The 15,932-nt window shown below is 47.6% G+C and overlaps 1 protein-coding gene across 3 annotated transcripts; it reads right to left on the reverse strand.

Moving 5' to 3' along the window:
* Positions 3,779-7,358, reverse strand: LOC102176782 (BOLA class I histocompatibility antigen, alpha chain BL3-7). 3 transcript variants are annotated; one of them, XM_018038878.1, is made up of 8 exons: positions 7,162-7,348; positions 6,600-6,869; positions 6,127-6,402; positions 5,236-5,511; positions 5,015-5,119; positions 4,543-4,575; positions 4,347-4,402; positions 3,779-4,183 (listed from the first exon to the last, which is right to left on the reverse strand). In XM_018038878.1, exons 1-7 carry the CDS (start codon positions 7,232-7,234, stop codon positions 4,371-4,373), a joined length of 1,065 nt encoding a protein of 354 aa, XP_017894367.1. In that variant the 5' UTR covers positions 7,235-7,348; the 3' UTR covers positions 3,779-4,183; positions 4,347-4,370. The 3 variants fall into 3 exon arrangements, with proteins under 3 accessions (XP_017894367.1, XP_017894368.1, XP_017894366.1); XM_018038879.1 differs by lacking the exon at positions 5,015-5,119 and having other exon boundaries at positions 3,781-4,183; positions 7,162-7,339; XM_018038877.1 differs by lacking the exons at positions 3,779-4,183; positions 4,347-4,402; positions 4,543-4,575 and having other exon boundaries at positions 4,866-5,119; positions 7,162-7,358.

The following is a 15,932-nucleotide window of genomic DNA, read 5'->3' on the forward strand; positions in this document are numbered from 1 at the left end:
GCTCCACGAGCCCTGGTCCCTCTGCAGCTGCCCCCATGGCCCCTTGCCCTGCTCCCACCCTTGTCCGAGTGCCTTGGGCCCTCACCAAGTAATCAATCACGGGCCCCGTCTTGTGGTGCCCCAAATCACCACCTCACTCTCACCCTTCCTCACACAGGGCACCTCTCTTCTCCTGTCTTCACGCTAACCCAAGGAGGGGGGTCACCCCTGAGCCATGTTCATGCCCTGTCCCCCAGTCCCAGGCCCTCACCACATCTCCTCTGCAGCGTCTTACCGCTCCTCCACAGTGGGAATACTGCCCTTGGTCCACTGCCCACCTCCTTGGCCTTCATCACCCTCTCTTTGGTTCCTGGATACCAGCAAGCTCTCACTACCTCAACAAAATCTTTGTTTTATGCCACTTGGTCAACTGGTCTTTCCCTTAAGGGGTTCATCTCCCAGCGCCATGCCCCCTGTACTGGCTGCCTGACCCGAACCCTCTGTAGAGGTGTGACCTCACTCCCTCCAGCCCCTCCCACCATGTAGGTGCTTCCCAATGTGCACCTTGGCTTTCAGTTCCATCTTCTCTTGCCACTCCGGTATTTTAATTCTCCATGACCCCTGTGCGCATGGCACTGACTCCTCTCCCAGGGGACACTGGCAGGTGCAGCCACCTCCCCACCCGGGGCCTCACCATGCCTCTTTGCACTCTGCACCCAGACCCACTCCTTCACCTCCCCCAGTTACTGGCCCACCTTCATCTCTCTTGGGGCCACAGCCCAGCCCCTCAGGCCCCTCTGCCTCCTGCCTCACCCTACCCGGAGCCCACCTTGTCCATGATGAGCCTGCACCAGGGGCAGCAGCCCTCGCTCTCCATCTCACCTGGCCTCCTCTGACCAGGGACCCTCTGGTCCTGGGTCTGACACTGCCCTTCCCTCCCTCTGTCTCCACCTCCCCTCACCCTGCTCTTCCTGCCTCTCCCCTTGCCCTCCTGCCTGGACCCTTAGGGAGCCGGTGCCTCCCTGCCCTGGCACTTGTCCTACACGTGTGTCCACCTCCACCCTCTCCCTCCACTCCTCGAGTCCCCTCTCCCTCCTTCTCTTTCCCATTTTCCCATGTGGAACTCCTCATTCTGGTCCCTTGTACACATGCACGTTTTGCATCCTCAGCATCTGGAGCAGGTCAGGACGCAGAACTTGTCTGTTAAACATCTGATGTGCACTTGTCTCCAGAAAGCAGCTTCATCTGCGGTTCCTCCTTCCCCAGGATCCCACAGTCTTTGTTACAACATCACGGTGCTGTCCCAGGATAGATCTGTGCAGGCCAGCTTTTTTGCTGGGAGACACTTGGATGGTCAGGCCTTCCTGCACTATGATCACACGAAGGAGAGGGCAGAGCCCTGGGGAGTCTGAGCTGAAGATCTGGAAGCTAAGATGTGGGACAAAGAATCCAAGTGAAACTGGGAGACTCAGATTGGGACTCAAATCCACATTCTTTTAACTGACATCACATCTGGTCTCAGGACTTACTGATTCTAAGGTTCTTGATGTCTCTTCTCAGAATGAATTCAGTGAGAGACAAAGCGATAGGTAAAAAGTAGATTTTTTAGAGAGAAACACACTCTGTAGACATTGTGTAATACATCTCAGAAGGTGAGAGTCGCAAGAGGGCATGGAGTTGTCAGTTTTTATAAGTGGGTAATTCCATAGGCTAATGAGTGGGAGGAGTATTCCAACTATTTTGGGAAAGTGGTGGGATTGCAAGGAATTGGACCGTGGTCAAACGTTTGCCTTAAAGATCTGCCTTGAAATGGTCATAGCACTTGTGGGTGTGTCATTTAGCTTGTTGATGTGGAGTGCATACTGAGGCTCAGGGTCTAGCAGAAGTGAACTCATCTGCATCTTGGACCTATTTGGATAAATAATGTCATTTGCAGTGACAAGGACAGACCTAGACATTATCACACTAAGTGAAGTAAGTCAGAGAAAGACAATGATTCCACTGGACATTTCACTCATATGTGGAATCTAGTTTTTTAAAAACATACAGCTGAACTTATTTACAAAACAGACACAGACTGTTTTGGTTTTTTTTATACATTGACATTGAAGTCGCTCGTGGTGTCTGTTTGCGACCCCATGGACTGTAGCCTACCAGGCTCCTCCATCCATGGAATTTTCCAGGCAAGAGTACTGGAGTGGGTTGCCATTTCCTTCTACAGGAGCTCTTCCTGACCCAGGGAGGGAACCCGGGACTCCCGCATTGTAGGCAGAGGCTTTACCATCTGAGCCACCAGGAAGTCCACGACACAGACTAACGGATATCAAAAACAAATCTATGCTTCCCAAGGGAACATGCGGGGAGAATTAAATCAGAAGCCTGGGATGAACACACATACATTACTACAGAAAAGACAGACAACCAACAAGGACTTACTGTATAGCCCTGGAAACCCTACTCAATATTCTGTGATTCCTTATATGAGAAAAGAATCTAAAAAAGAATGAGTATATGTATATGAATAACTGAATCACTTTGCCGTACACCCAAAACTTCTATAACATTATGAGGCAGCTATACTCCAACAAAGTTAAAATATCAAAAAATAAATGTCATACCACATTCTTCTGCTGCTGAAAACAATCTTCTAACTCCCATCTCACTCAGAGCAAAAGTCAAAACACGTCCAACACCCTGAACCTCCTCCAGTCATCAGGGGTAACTCAGCATGTCCTTTAAATCTTTCCCCAAAGGCCACTTTCCCAGTGAGACCCACAGTGACCACCCTAGTACAACAGCCACCTTCCTTGTCCTCACACTCACACTGTGCATCACCTTCCCCACTGCATCTTTCTATTGTTCCCATCCTTTCATAACAGAACACTTTCCTTATTTAGCCTACTGATAAGATATAGTCTGTCTCCTACCACTTGAATATATGCTCCACAAGGCCAGCAATTTTTCTCTTTAACTGCAGTGATGATTCCCAGATGTAAAACACTGTGTCATGTGTCTGGCATACAACTGGTGTGAATGAATGCTCAGTGTGATGTGCTGTGTATGTGCTCAGTCACTCATTCACGTCCAACTCTTTGCGACCCAGAGACTGGAGCCCCCCAAACTCCTCTGTCCATGGAATCTTCTAGGCAAGAATACTGGAGTGGGTTGCCATTCCCTTCTCCAGCGGATCTTCCCAGCCTGAGAAGCAAACCTGCATCTCCTAAGTCTTCTATATTGGCAAACGGATTGTTTATCACGGAGCCACCTGGAAAGCAAGATCAGTGTTAAGCACCTCCCCATATCTTTATTAATGTGACCTCAGGCCAAATGTGTTGTGGTAGCTATAGCGTAACACACATCTACTCACATTGACATCAGTGCCACTTGTGTGTTTCTCACAAGTGCTGTTCTTCCCTTCTTGGCAACCAACCCTCCTTCACACTACATCACAGGATTTTTTTCTTTTCAGAAAACAATTCTTGTTGACTTATGGGTCCTATTTTCTAACCAAATATAAACCTAAATTAGACTCTGCTTTAAGGGTTTACCAGGTGGCAATAAAACATGGTAATTCATTTACACTGCATGACAAATAGCTACTATCCGCAGTCATAAATGAGTTCTTAGAAACCAGTAACACTGATATTTCGAGGGAAATGAAAAAAAAAAAACTGAAAAATGAAATAAAAGACTTGATTAGTAAGGATAAAGCATATATGAAAATGACTAAACTGATCATAAAGGAAAAGCAATTTCTTTTCTTTTACTAAATTTAATTTAATATTACTAAAGACATTTAGACATACTAAAACTGTACAAACATTTGTAAAGGTTTACAAAACAGACCCACATAGACAAACACTAGGGGACAAGATTGATGAGTACCTGTAGAGGGAAATCTGTAGTTTGGATCCTGATTTTCAATAAGATATGAAAACGGAAAAGAAGTTAAGCCAAAGATGGAGAAGCCCAGCCCAGCCCCTGTTGGATAAGGAAGGACCATCAGAGAAAACAGTCCAGAGGGCAGAAGGATAGTAGTGGACAGAGAGGGGCCAGGCTCACCACTCCTTTACATTATGCTAATAGCAGCACAGACACATTCAGATGACTTCTGCAGAAAGAGAAGTCAGATCTTCAAGTCATAAAGCAGGGGTGGGATATGGAATATTGCACTACTCAGTCCCCACAAGGGAGCTGTTTCACACTGTGAAAGAAAAGAATCATGAACCAGTGTAGGTCAGTCATGTAAGGGCTCACATTCTCCACAGCCCCGCTCAGGCTCACATGTCCCACTCAAAGACCCCCACCACCCATTGTGTCCCCCCTGCACCAACTCCTTTCCCAGTCAAGACCCTCCAGGATCTCACCTCTAGGATCCATGAGAGCTCTGGTCACACATCAGAGCTCTGGGCACTGTCACTGCCTGGGGGACAACAAGATCAGGATGTGGTCAGAACTCACAGGAGAGAAACTAGAGAAGGAACTTTGAGGAGGGTGACCCCCCATGTCCTCTTGTCTGCACCCTCAGAAGGGTCTCAGGAATCACACCCACTCTGTACTTACATGAAGCTTGAGTGTAGGTCCCTGCATTTTCACCTGCAAGAAGAAAACATCACGTGAGAATCCATGGAGAAGACTGAATCATGATATCCTAGAGAAGCCCCCTAGTTCTGGACCCCAGAGAACTTTCTGGAACTGTAACCAAAAATCCAGGACAGAATCAGGAATATAAAGAAAGGAGATGTGGGGGGACTGGACCATCTCCAACCCTTATAGAGGTCTGAACTCAGTGGAGACCTTCCCCGCTGACCTTTAAGTGCTGAGAAACAGGCCCCAACTGGAATTATGAAGGTGAAAAATCTATCTTTCATTTCCACATGTACTTTACAAAAGGGTCAATGTTAGCATCGGCTCCAGACCAGCAAGCCCATATGTATGGATGGTATTTCCCAGGAACAAAGCAGGCAAACTTCTACCTGGACTTGAAACCCCTCAGTGAGACAAGAAAACTCAGATCTCTCCCTCCCTTCCCTACCTGAGCGCTTCCTCCAGATCCCAGCTCCAGCCACCACAGCTCCAATGAACACAAGGAAAACCAGACCAACAATGATGATGATGGCGACAGAGGGCTGAGGAGGTTCTATGGAGGAAAGGGAAGGGGCCCTGACCTCAGGCTTGAGTCTTGACCTTGCTGAACTGTATCCAGAAGGGCTCCTGCTTTATCTGAGAAAAGCTCCATCCCATCCCCCTCCTTACCCCATCTTAGGGTGAGGGGCTCCTGAAGCCCCTCGTGCTGCACGTGACACGTGTGTTTCTGCTCCTCTCCAGAAGGCACCACCAGGGCTGCCCACTTCTGGAAGGTTCCATCCCCTGAAGGCCTGGTCTCCACAAGCTCCATGTCCTGGGTCTGGTCCTCCCCATCACGCTGCCAGGTCAGTGAGATCTCCTCAGGGTAGAAGCCCAAGGCCCAACACCTCAGGGTGACCTCACGCTCAGAGATGTGGTGATGGGTCACATGTGTCTTTGGAGGGTCTGAGGAAGAAGAATCAGAAAATTCACACTTTATGTTACTCCCATGGGCCACGGAGGAAGCATCACGTGACCACTCTGAGACGTGATGAGAAAATGAGTTTGAAAAGAAAAACAGAAACACCAGCACCAGCCTGGGATGTGGTGTCTGGGAAAATCTCCTAGTCCTTGTAAAGTTCTGGAGTCAGGGTGAGAGCCAAGGTAGGATGCTCCACGTTAAGGGGGAGAATACAAAGCAATGGTCCTGACTTTGTTGAAAACTGAATGACTCAGAAAAGCTGGGGTCTGGCCTCTTATGATGCTCTCGGTCTGAGAACAGGCCTTGAGAAAGTCCCGAGTCTCAGAATGGTGGGCAGGGTGAAAGGGCACCACCGCTGACTAGTTATTTCAGGGGTGGTTTCCTGCTTCTTCCCCAAGGCACTGGATTCCTTAACTGTCCAGAGAAATGAAGTTACTGGCGAGTCACCGTCTTGTACAGAATATGAAAACCTGGGCGCATTCCTCCCTCTCCAGATAAGAACCTGGGGCGCTGTTCCTACAGGGACCCCACTTTCTTCTCCTCGTGGGAAGCCAGCTCCAGCCCGACGGGAGATCAGGGCGGCCCCGCGCCCCTCGTACCTGCGCGCTGCAGCGTGTCCTTCCCTTTCTCCAGGTGTCTGAGGAGCCCCTCCACGCACTCGCGGTTCAGGTAGTGTCTCACACGGTCCGCAGCACCGCGCTGCTCAAACTTGCGCTTGGAGATCTGAGCCGCCGTGTCCGCCGCGGTCCAGGAGCGCAGGTCCTCGTTCAGGGCGATATAATCTCTGCCGTCGTAGCCGTACTGACTGTACCCGCGGAGGAGACGCCCGTCCGGCTCCACGTCGCAGCCGTACATCTCCTGGACGGTGTGAGACCCTAACCCGCCCCGACCATCCGCAGGGATTAAACCCAAACTGAAATGAAACCGGGTCAAGTCCCCGAGAGCTCCTCCCGGGTCGGGGGTCGGGCGGGTCCCGCAGTGTCCGGGTGACCCTCGGACCCGCAGACTCGGGCGACCCCGCCGGTCCCTGGGGATGGGGACCGTGACCCGGACCCGGGCCCGCGTCTCTCACCGGCCTCGCTCTGGTTGTAGTAGCCGCGCAGGTTGTTCAGGTTCGCTCGGAAAGTCTGTGCGGCGTCCTTGGTTCTCCGCGTGTTCAGATCCCAATACTCGGGCCCCTCCTGCTCCACCCACCGCGCCCGCGGCTCCATCCTCGGATTCGGGGCGTCGCTGTCGAACAGCACGAACTGCGTGTCGTCCACGTAGCCGACGGCGATGAAGCGGGGCTCCCCGAGGCCGGGCCGGGACACGGCGGTGTAGAAATACCTCAGGGAGTGGGAGCCTGGGGGCGGGGAGGGGTGAGACCCGGCCCGACCTCCTGGCGGTTCGGGTCCCGGGTCCGAGGTGATGGACCCAGGAGGGAGGGGCGAGGAGCTCGGGAGACGGAGGAGGTCGGAGGAGGACCAGGACTTGGGGGGCAGAGAAGAGGGGGCGGGAAGCAAGGGAGGGACAGGACGGGACGGGCGGAGGGGGCAGGTCTGGGCGAGGGCGGCGGGCTCGCTCCTTCCCTGGGAGCCCTGCCCTGTCCGGCCCACCTCCCCGCAGAGGCCGTTCCCTCCCGAGCCCGCACTCACCCGCCCAGGTCTCGGTCAGGACCAGCGCCCCCTGCAGCAGCAGGAGGAGGGTTCTCGGCCCCATGACCCGCATCTCTGGGGTCTGGGGAGAAGAGAGTCCAGGGAGTGGATGAACACTTGGTAACCTGGTACAGCGGAGATGACTACTGGCAGCTAGAAATCGGACACCCAATGGGAGTGAGACCTGGGGTCACGTCACAAGTACCCAGATAAGAGGGTCCGACACAGGTTGTGAAAGAGAAAGTGAAAGTCGGGGAGACGGAAAGCTCCAAGATGGAGCGTCCGGGCCCCAGACTCCGCCCTTGACTCTGAGACCCTGAAACCCTTGCCCTCCGGGGAACCTGGGGCGTTGTCCTGATCCCTCCTCCTCTGCACCGAGAGCTTTTTGTCACACTCCCTGAGTCTTGGCCCAGGGGCTTGTAGTCAGCGAATTTCAAAACATTTTTGGTCAGAATATTTATACAATCCAACAAATTAGTGAGGACCCCAAGAGTAATTTTGTTTATAGTTACTTCTATCGATATTTTCCACAGTATAAATAATAGAATTAGAATTTGCTTAGTCATTTATTTAGAATAATATTAATAACTCACACAGTTAATATAGAATATAACTATTTCCCCAAATAAACACTACAGTGGGAACAGTGGAGCTTTTTACATTTTTATATTTTTGCAAGTCTCATTAGAAGATCTCTGGATGATTATGTTTGCTTCTATGTGAAATCCATTATTCTGGTTGAAATCTATCAAAATAAAAAGCCCACACATACATAAGAGTATTTTAAATAACTTTTCAGATAATTATCTAAGTTCGTCTTTGATCCAAAACTAAAACTACAAAAGTGGTAGTTTCTCAAAGGTTATTTTCAAAGACCTGAAATTATATTATTGAATATTTCCTATTCTATTACACTAAAATCCATAAGCTTAGTTTGCACATTGACTGTCTTTTATACTAATATAAGATTTTTTAAAACTAATACAATGCTTCACTAAGTTTTGTAGATCTTCCAGCGTCATTCATTTTTTGAAGTAAACATTGCATTCCATGAAAAAGAGGCTAGTTCAGCTCACACAAGTTATTTTCCTTGGGACATAATACTTTGGAATGTAGCAGAAGTGCTTGATGTGTACTTCCTATGTCATCTTAGAAGTTTTTTTATTTAGAAAAATAATTTGCATTTTGAAATATGACCATAAGCCTTTTGATTTTCCTGAAAAAAGCAGCTCATCTTCACAATAAGAAATACAACATAGCAATATCTGTGCAAGGTCTATGCTAAGATTAAAACACCATCTTTTGAATTTCATCTAAGCATGAGATTTTGAGAGGCCGATATTCACACCAGGTTTTCTCAAGTTACTCTAACACAAGTGGATAATAGCAGATTGTAGAAGTAACATACCATTCTGTGCCCTATTGTAACATGATATACTTCTGTTCCTCTTGCAGTGTATCAGATCTTTTACAGCATCATCAGAGTAAAGCTAATGTTCACCAAGCACACTCATTTCAAAGAAAAAAACATAATCTCTTTTATGTCGCAAGTTTACCATTCATTGGTCCAGGAAAACACCATCAAGTTAAGGCCTGTAGAGCTTTACTTGTCCATGTAATTCCTGCCTTGTCAATTAAGTCTCATCCTTAAACTTTAGCTCCATCAGTTCAGTTCACTTTAGTCGCTCAGTCATGTCTGACTCTTTGCGACCCCAAGAACCACAGCACGCCAATCCTCCCTGTCCATCACCAACTCCAGGAGTTTACCCATACTCATGTCCGTTGAGTCGGTGATGCCATCCAACCCTCTTATCCTCTGCCATCCCCTTCTCCTCCCGCCCTCAATCTTTCCCAGCATCAGGGTCTTTCCAATGAGTCAACTCTTCACATCAAGTGGCCAAAGTATTGAAGTTTCAGCTTCAACATCAGTCCTTCCAATGGATACCCAGGACTCATCTCCTTTAGGATGAACTGCTTGGATCTCCTTGCAGTCCAAGGGATTCTCAAGAGTCATCTCCCACACCACAGTTCAAAAGCATCAGTTCCTTGGAATTCAGCTTTCTTCACAGTCCAACTCTCACATTCGTACATGACTACTAGAAAAACCATAGCCTTGATAGGCAGACCTTTGTTGAGAAACTAATCTCTCTCCTTTTGAATATGCTGTCTAGGTTGGTCATAACTTTCCTTCCAAGGAGTAAGTGTCTTTGAATTTCGTGGTTGCAGTCACCATCTGCAGTGAATTTGGAGCCCCCCAAAATCAAGTCTGCCACTGTTTCCACTGTTTCCCATCTATTTGCCATGAAGTGATGGGACCAGATGCCATGATCTTCGTTTTCTGAATGTTGAGCTTTAAGACACCTTTTTTACTCTCCTCTTTCATTTTCATCAAGAGGCTTTTTAGTTCCTCTTCACTTTCTGACCTAAGGGTAGTGTCATCTGCATATCTGAGGTTATTGATATATCTCCTGGCAATCTTGATTCCAATTTGTGCTTCTTCCAGCCCAGCGTTTCTCATGATGTACCCTGCATATAAGTTAAATAAGCAGGGTGACAATATACAGCCTTGACGTACCCTTTTTCCTATTTGGAACCATAGGATCTGATATTAGTTCCCCAAGGGAATCAGAGGTGTCCCTGGATCCCTAGAGTGGTAAACACACAGTAGAACAATCAAGGAGGCCAAAGTGAGCCCAAGAAGTTAGAGCTGATAGTGAGATTCCATGTGGTGAACATCTGTGATCAGTGGGTCCTGGCTGAGGGATGATATGGGAAGGTTGTCAGTGTCCAGGGTCTGGCAGGCGAGGTAGCAGCCAATTTATGATTACTTCCTGTCAGGACGACTCCAGAAGAGTTCCAATTTCAAATACATTCTCAAATCTGTCAGGTCCTGATCCCAAATGTATTCATTCAGCAGTATTGGCTCATGCTTTGTCCAGTTTGGCTCATGCTGTGGGCTGAGAGTCTGTAATACACTCGAAACCGAGGTATAGACTCTGCTCCCACATGGCTGAGTAGCGCTTGTAATGGAATACAGTGAAGGTTGTTGTTGATATAGTAGCAGGTAATTAAAACCATCACTTTATCTCTCCGTGACAGTTATTGTAAATATTCCTCATTATTTGCACCCTGATGTTTCTTAGAATATGAAGGATTTTAGCAAAGTTCCCCCAGGAAGGCAAACTCAATGCTTTGGGGACAGGAGAAAGTATGGACTTGACCTTGACTACACTGAGCAGATCTTCCACTTTGGACGACTCCCACTGAGACATACTGCCCCCTTCACATGGCATCAGGGGCATTCCCACTGTCTTCTGAGCAGAACACTTAGTACACAAAGACTCATGTCACAACTCTGTGGTTCAGTTCAGTTCAGTCCCTCAGGCGTGTCCAACTCTTTGCGACCACATGAATCACAGCATGCCAGGCCTCCCTATCCATCACCAACTCCCGAAGTTCACTCGGACTCACATCCATTGAGTCAGTGATGCCATCCAGCCATCTCATCCTCTGTTGTCCCCTTCTCCTCCTGCCCCCAATGCCTCTCATCATCAGAGTCTTTTCCAATGAGTCAACTCCTCTTTGGCATGAGGTGGCCGAAGTCCTGGAGTTTCAGTTTTAGCATCATTCCTTCCAAAGAAATCCCAGGGCTGATGTCCTTCAGAGTGGACTGGTTGGATCTCCTTGCAGTCCAAGGGACTCTCAAGAGTCTTCTCCAACACCACAGTTCAAAAGCATCAATTCTTGGTTGAAAAGCATCTCTAGTACATTACATAGGCTGTTACACAGATAGATGTTTATGGATGGATAGAGAGAGAGAAGATGGACAGAGACTACGTACAGATTGAGAACTGGACCCATAATTTTACCATCCATGTGTCACAGGGACAACTTATGTCAAGGACAAATTATGACATCTTGTACTTGTTACTCGTAGTGGACTTTTATTAGCTTCCAAGTGTGATAAAACAGGAAAAGCCAATCATGCACCTTAAAGAAATCTTCCAAGTTCTAACATGTCCCGATTAAGGTTAACTTGGGAAGAAAAAACTTTTGAATGGGGGGCCGGTAGGGAGGTTTTAGGTGGGAGGGCGGGCCTGAGTGTTTGTCATAAGCAGCCATACTCTGTGTTCTGGTGGCCTTCTGTGAAATAGCACAAGTGCTGCCTGCTCCATGGTTTTGTCATCAAAAGAAGCCAACGTTTCCACTTGCCACCTTCACAGTCCTGCTCTTAGAGCAAAGCAAATCAAAAGTTCCATAAGAGTCAGTATTTGGGGGTGCCTAGTGCAATGCAAAGAAATAGAGGAAAACAACAGAATGGGAAAGAATAGAGATCTCTTCAAGAAAATTAGAGCTACCAAGGGAACATGTCATGCAAAGATGGGCTCGATAAAGGACAGAAATGGTATGGACCTAACAGAAGGAGAAGATATTAAGAAGAGGTGGCAAGAATACACAGAAGAACTGTACAAAAAAGATCTTCACAACCAAGATAATCACAATGGTGTGATCACTCACCTAGAGCCAGACATCCTGGAATGTGAAGTCAAGTGGGCCTTAGAAAGCCTCACTACGAACAAAGCTAGTGGAGGCGATGGAATTCCAGTTGAGCTATTTCAAATCCTGAAAGTTGATGCTGTGAAAGTGCTGCACTCACTATGCCAGCAAATTTGGAAAACTCAGCAGTGGCCACAGGACTGGAAAAGGTCAGTTTTCATTCCAATCCCAAAGAAAGGCAATGCCAAAGAATGCTCAAACTACCGCAAATTGCACTCATCTCACACACTAGTAAAGTAATGCTCAAAATTCTCCAAGCCAGGCTTCAGCAATGTGTGAACCGTGAACTTCCTGATGTTCAAGCTGGTTTTAGAAAAGGCAGAGGAACCAGACATCAAATTGCCAACATCTGCTGGATCATCGAAAAAGCAAGAGAGTTCCAGAAAAACATCTATTTCTGCTTTATTGACTATGCCAAAGCCTTTGACTGTGTGGATCACAATAAACTGTGGAAAATTCTAAAAGAGATGGGAACACCAGACCACCTGACCTGCCTCTTGAGAAACCTATATGCATGTCAGGAAGCAACAGTTAGAACTGAACATGGAACAACAGACTGGTTCCAAATAGGAAAAGAAGTATGTCAAGGCTGTATATTGTCACCCTGCTTATTTAACTTCTATGCAGAGTACATCATGAGAAACGCTGGGCTGGAAGAAGCACAAACTGGAATCAAGATTGCTGGGAGAAATATCAATAGCCTCAGATATGCAGAGGACACCACCCTTTTGGCAGAAAGTGAAGAGGAACTAAAAAGCCTCTTGATGAAAGTGAGAGAGGAGAGTGAAAAGTTGGCCAAACTCAAGATTCAGAAAACGAAGATCGTGGCATCTGGTCCCATCACTTCATGGCAAATAGATGGGAAACAGTGGAAACAGTGTCAGACTTTATTTTGGGGGCTCCAAAATCACTGCAGATGGTGATTGCAGCCATGAAATTCAAAGACGCTACTCCTTGGAAGGAAAGTTATGACTAACCTAGATAGCATCTTCAAAAGCAGAGACATCCCTTGCCAACAAAAGTCTGTCTAGCCAAGGCTATGGTTTTTCCAGTGGTCATGTATGGATGTGAGAGTTGGACTGTGAAGAAAGCTGAATGCTGAAGAATTGATGCTTTTGAACTGTGGTGTTGGAGAAGACTCTTCAGAGTCCCTTGGACTGCAAGGAGGTCCAGTCAGTCCATTCTAAAGGAGATCAGTCCTGGATGTTCTTTGGAAGGACTGATTGATGTTGAAGCTGAAACTCTAATACTTTGGCCACCTGATGTGAAGAGCTGACTCATTGGAAAAGACTTTGATGCTGGGAGGGTTTGGGGGCAGGAGGAGAAGGGGACGACAGAGGATGAGATGGCTGGATGGAATCACCGACTCGATGCACATGAGTTTTGGTGAACTCCGGGAGTTGGTGATGGACAGGGAGGCCTGGCATGCTGAGATTCATGTGGTCGCAAAGAGTTGGACTCGACTGAGCGACTGAAGTGAACTGACTGACTAGAGGAAGTCACTGTCTTGACTAGGACACAAGAGGCCACTTCCCAAGTGTAGTGTTGGAAACCCTTCAACTAACTCTTTTTTGTTCTTTATCTGAAGAGTATCATGAATAGTTAGAGAAGGAATAATACCTGTGACCCCAGGTGATGTGACTTCCCATGTCACGTGACCTGGGATGTAGACTACACAGGTTAAGGGCTGGAGCTAGTGTCAGTCAGGCTTGGTTTAAATTCCTGCTCCATGACCCGCTAGCTGTCTAGCCTGGGACCAGGGTTAACTTCTCTGAACCTCAATTTCTCTACCTATAAAATGGGAGGGCTGCAAGTTCTTATCTCATGGCTGTATTGTGAGTATTTGAAGTACTAGTTCATATGTGGCACTTAGCACAACACCTGGAGCATTGTCATTGTTCAATAAATGATAGCTATTATTGCCATTGACTGTGCGACTCAGCACGTGTGCATGCACACACACACACACACACACATTATTGCCATTGGTGGTAGTAGTATTTGCAGAATCAAACAAAATTTCCTGTGGGACTAACCAGCCATCCTTTATTAATAAGCTGTAATGTCCACTGCTAACACTACAACCACCTCCCTTGGATCGGCCACACCATCCAGTGGAACTGACACAACCGCTATCACCTCCAGCGTCACCAGCTCAAGTACTGCTCCACCGAGGGAAGAGGAAAAGCCTAGCGGACACCTGAGGCTGGGGGAGGTCGTCCTAGTTACTCTGGCCTCGGTTGCGATGGCTGTGATTCTCCTCACTGGGCTTCTCTTCTATTTCGTGAGTGTCTGATATGCAAGAAACCCTTTTTTTTTCTGAGGGAAAGAGAGCAGGGAGGTCAAGGAGGAACTAGGCAAGAGACAGCAGGGTGACTGCGGGAGTAACAGGATAAGAAAATCAGGAAAGACAGAAACAGCAGGCTAGAGTCAGCAAGAGAGGGCCACAAAGCCAAGACATTCAGAGGAAAGTGATGAGGGGAAGATGGGAGCCAAAGAGATATGAGGAGGGGGCGAGCACTGGAGGAGGGGGACAACACTCTGAAACTGCTCAGCTTCTTGTCTTCTAGAGAAACTCTCCAAGCCTAAGAAACCTCTTCAACGTAGATCTCTTGCTGCCCCCACTGCTATGCCCTCACGGCTGTTATGAAGTCCCAGAAGGGTCCAGGGTGACCGTAACTGACTTCAGAGGAGAGCTGTCTTCTATGGCAGCCAGAGGGCTGACTGGGAGACAAGCATGGCCCTGAGCGTCCCTGAAGGCAGAAGCAACACAGTCCTCGGGGGCAGAGAGGCTGCTGACCTGGATCGAGAGGTTAAGTGCCCCCTGTTCCTGCTCCTCCGAACTTTTCTTCAACCTCCTTCCCAGCTTGATTCTTCCAACAAAAGGAGGCTGTAGCTGTGACTGAATTGTTGAATAAATGCATCTAATATATGTGGAACCAGACACTGTGGGTGTGTGTTTATACATTGCTGTGAATAAAGGTTCCTAAAGACCCTTCTTGCCTATGTTCTCCCAGCTCTCGAATCCCTAGGGTGAAATCCAGACTGTGCATTTATCCCCTTTTCTTCCCCATTCCCTGAAGGTCTCCAGGCTGATGGAAGAATGGAATCAGGAAAGGGTGGGGGGAGAAACTGCTGGGCTTCACAGGTTTGTGTTGCACAATCAGAAAACAGTTGCTGTGCGAGTTCAGAGCACAAGTTCACAGATAGGGAAGCAGAGAAGGTGTTGCTAACAGGGCTGCCCCCAGAGGTGGCACATTGCATGGTTCCCTGGCCACACAAGCCTGCTCTTCACTGGAAAGACAGGTGTGAGTCGGCACCTGTCTCAGCTGCGGGCTCGCAGCCCCAGCAGCCGTCCTGGGCAGAGAAGTGTGATCCCAGTTTCTGCAAGGGTGGGCTCAGCCTCCGCGGCCAGGAGCCAAGTTCTTGGCACTTCCCACAAAGCCAGGTCTCAGAACAGGGCCAAAAAATCCATGTGTCAGCACCCAACGATGCTAAAAGCCAAGGCCTCATTAAGGATTCTGGTGCAACTTGCTCATCACACACATTCGCTGACCCTTCCTCATGCCAATGAATCACTCACCTTTGTTTCATGTTTTCACTTGGCTTTTGCTGTGGTTCTCAAAGTCTGGACATTTGCCAGAGCCTTCTTAACAGGAAGACACAAACTGACAGTTCCTAGGGAGGAAAGTAGGGGATATATTGGGAGACTGGGATTGACATAAATACATTACTATGTATATATATATATATATGTAATAGATAACTAATAGTGGCGTACTGTATAGCATAGGAAACTCTTCTCAATACTCTGTAAGGACATGACCTATATGGAAAAAGATCTAAAAAAGAGTGGTATATGTATATGTATACCTGATACACCTTGCTGAACAGCAGAAACAAATGCAACATTGTAAATCAGCTATAATCTAATAAAAAATAAAAAAGCTTTAGGATATCCTATAAAATGATGAGACTCTTTAAAAGTGTCAACGTCATGAAAGACAAAGACAGAGGAACTGTGGCAGATTAGAAGAGACTAAGGAGACCTATAAATAAACGCCATGTGGATTCTGGATTGGATCCTGGAACAGAAAGATGACATCAATGGAAAAACACGTGAAATCTGAATCAGTTCTGTAATTGAGTGAGTAGTGTTGGACCAACATTCATTTCTTAGTTTCTATCACTGTATTTGTTGTTCAGTCACCAAG

The sequence above is a fragment of the Capra hircus genome, chromosome 23 (genome assembly GCF_001704415.2).
Source record: "Capra hircus breed San Clemente chromosome 23, ASM170441v1, whole genome shotgun sequence".
Lineage (NCBI taxonomy): Eukaryota > Metazoa > Chordata > Mammalia > Artiodactyla > Bovidae > Capra > Capra hircus.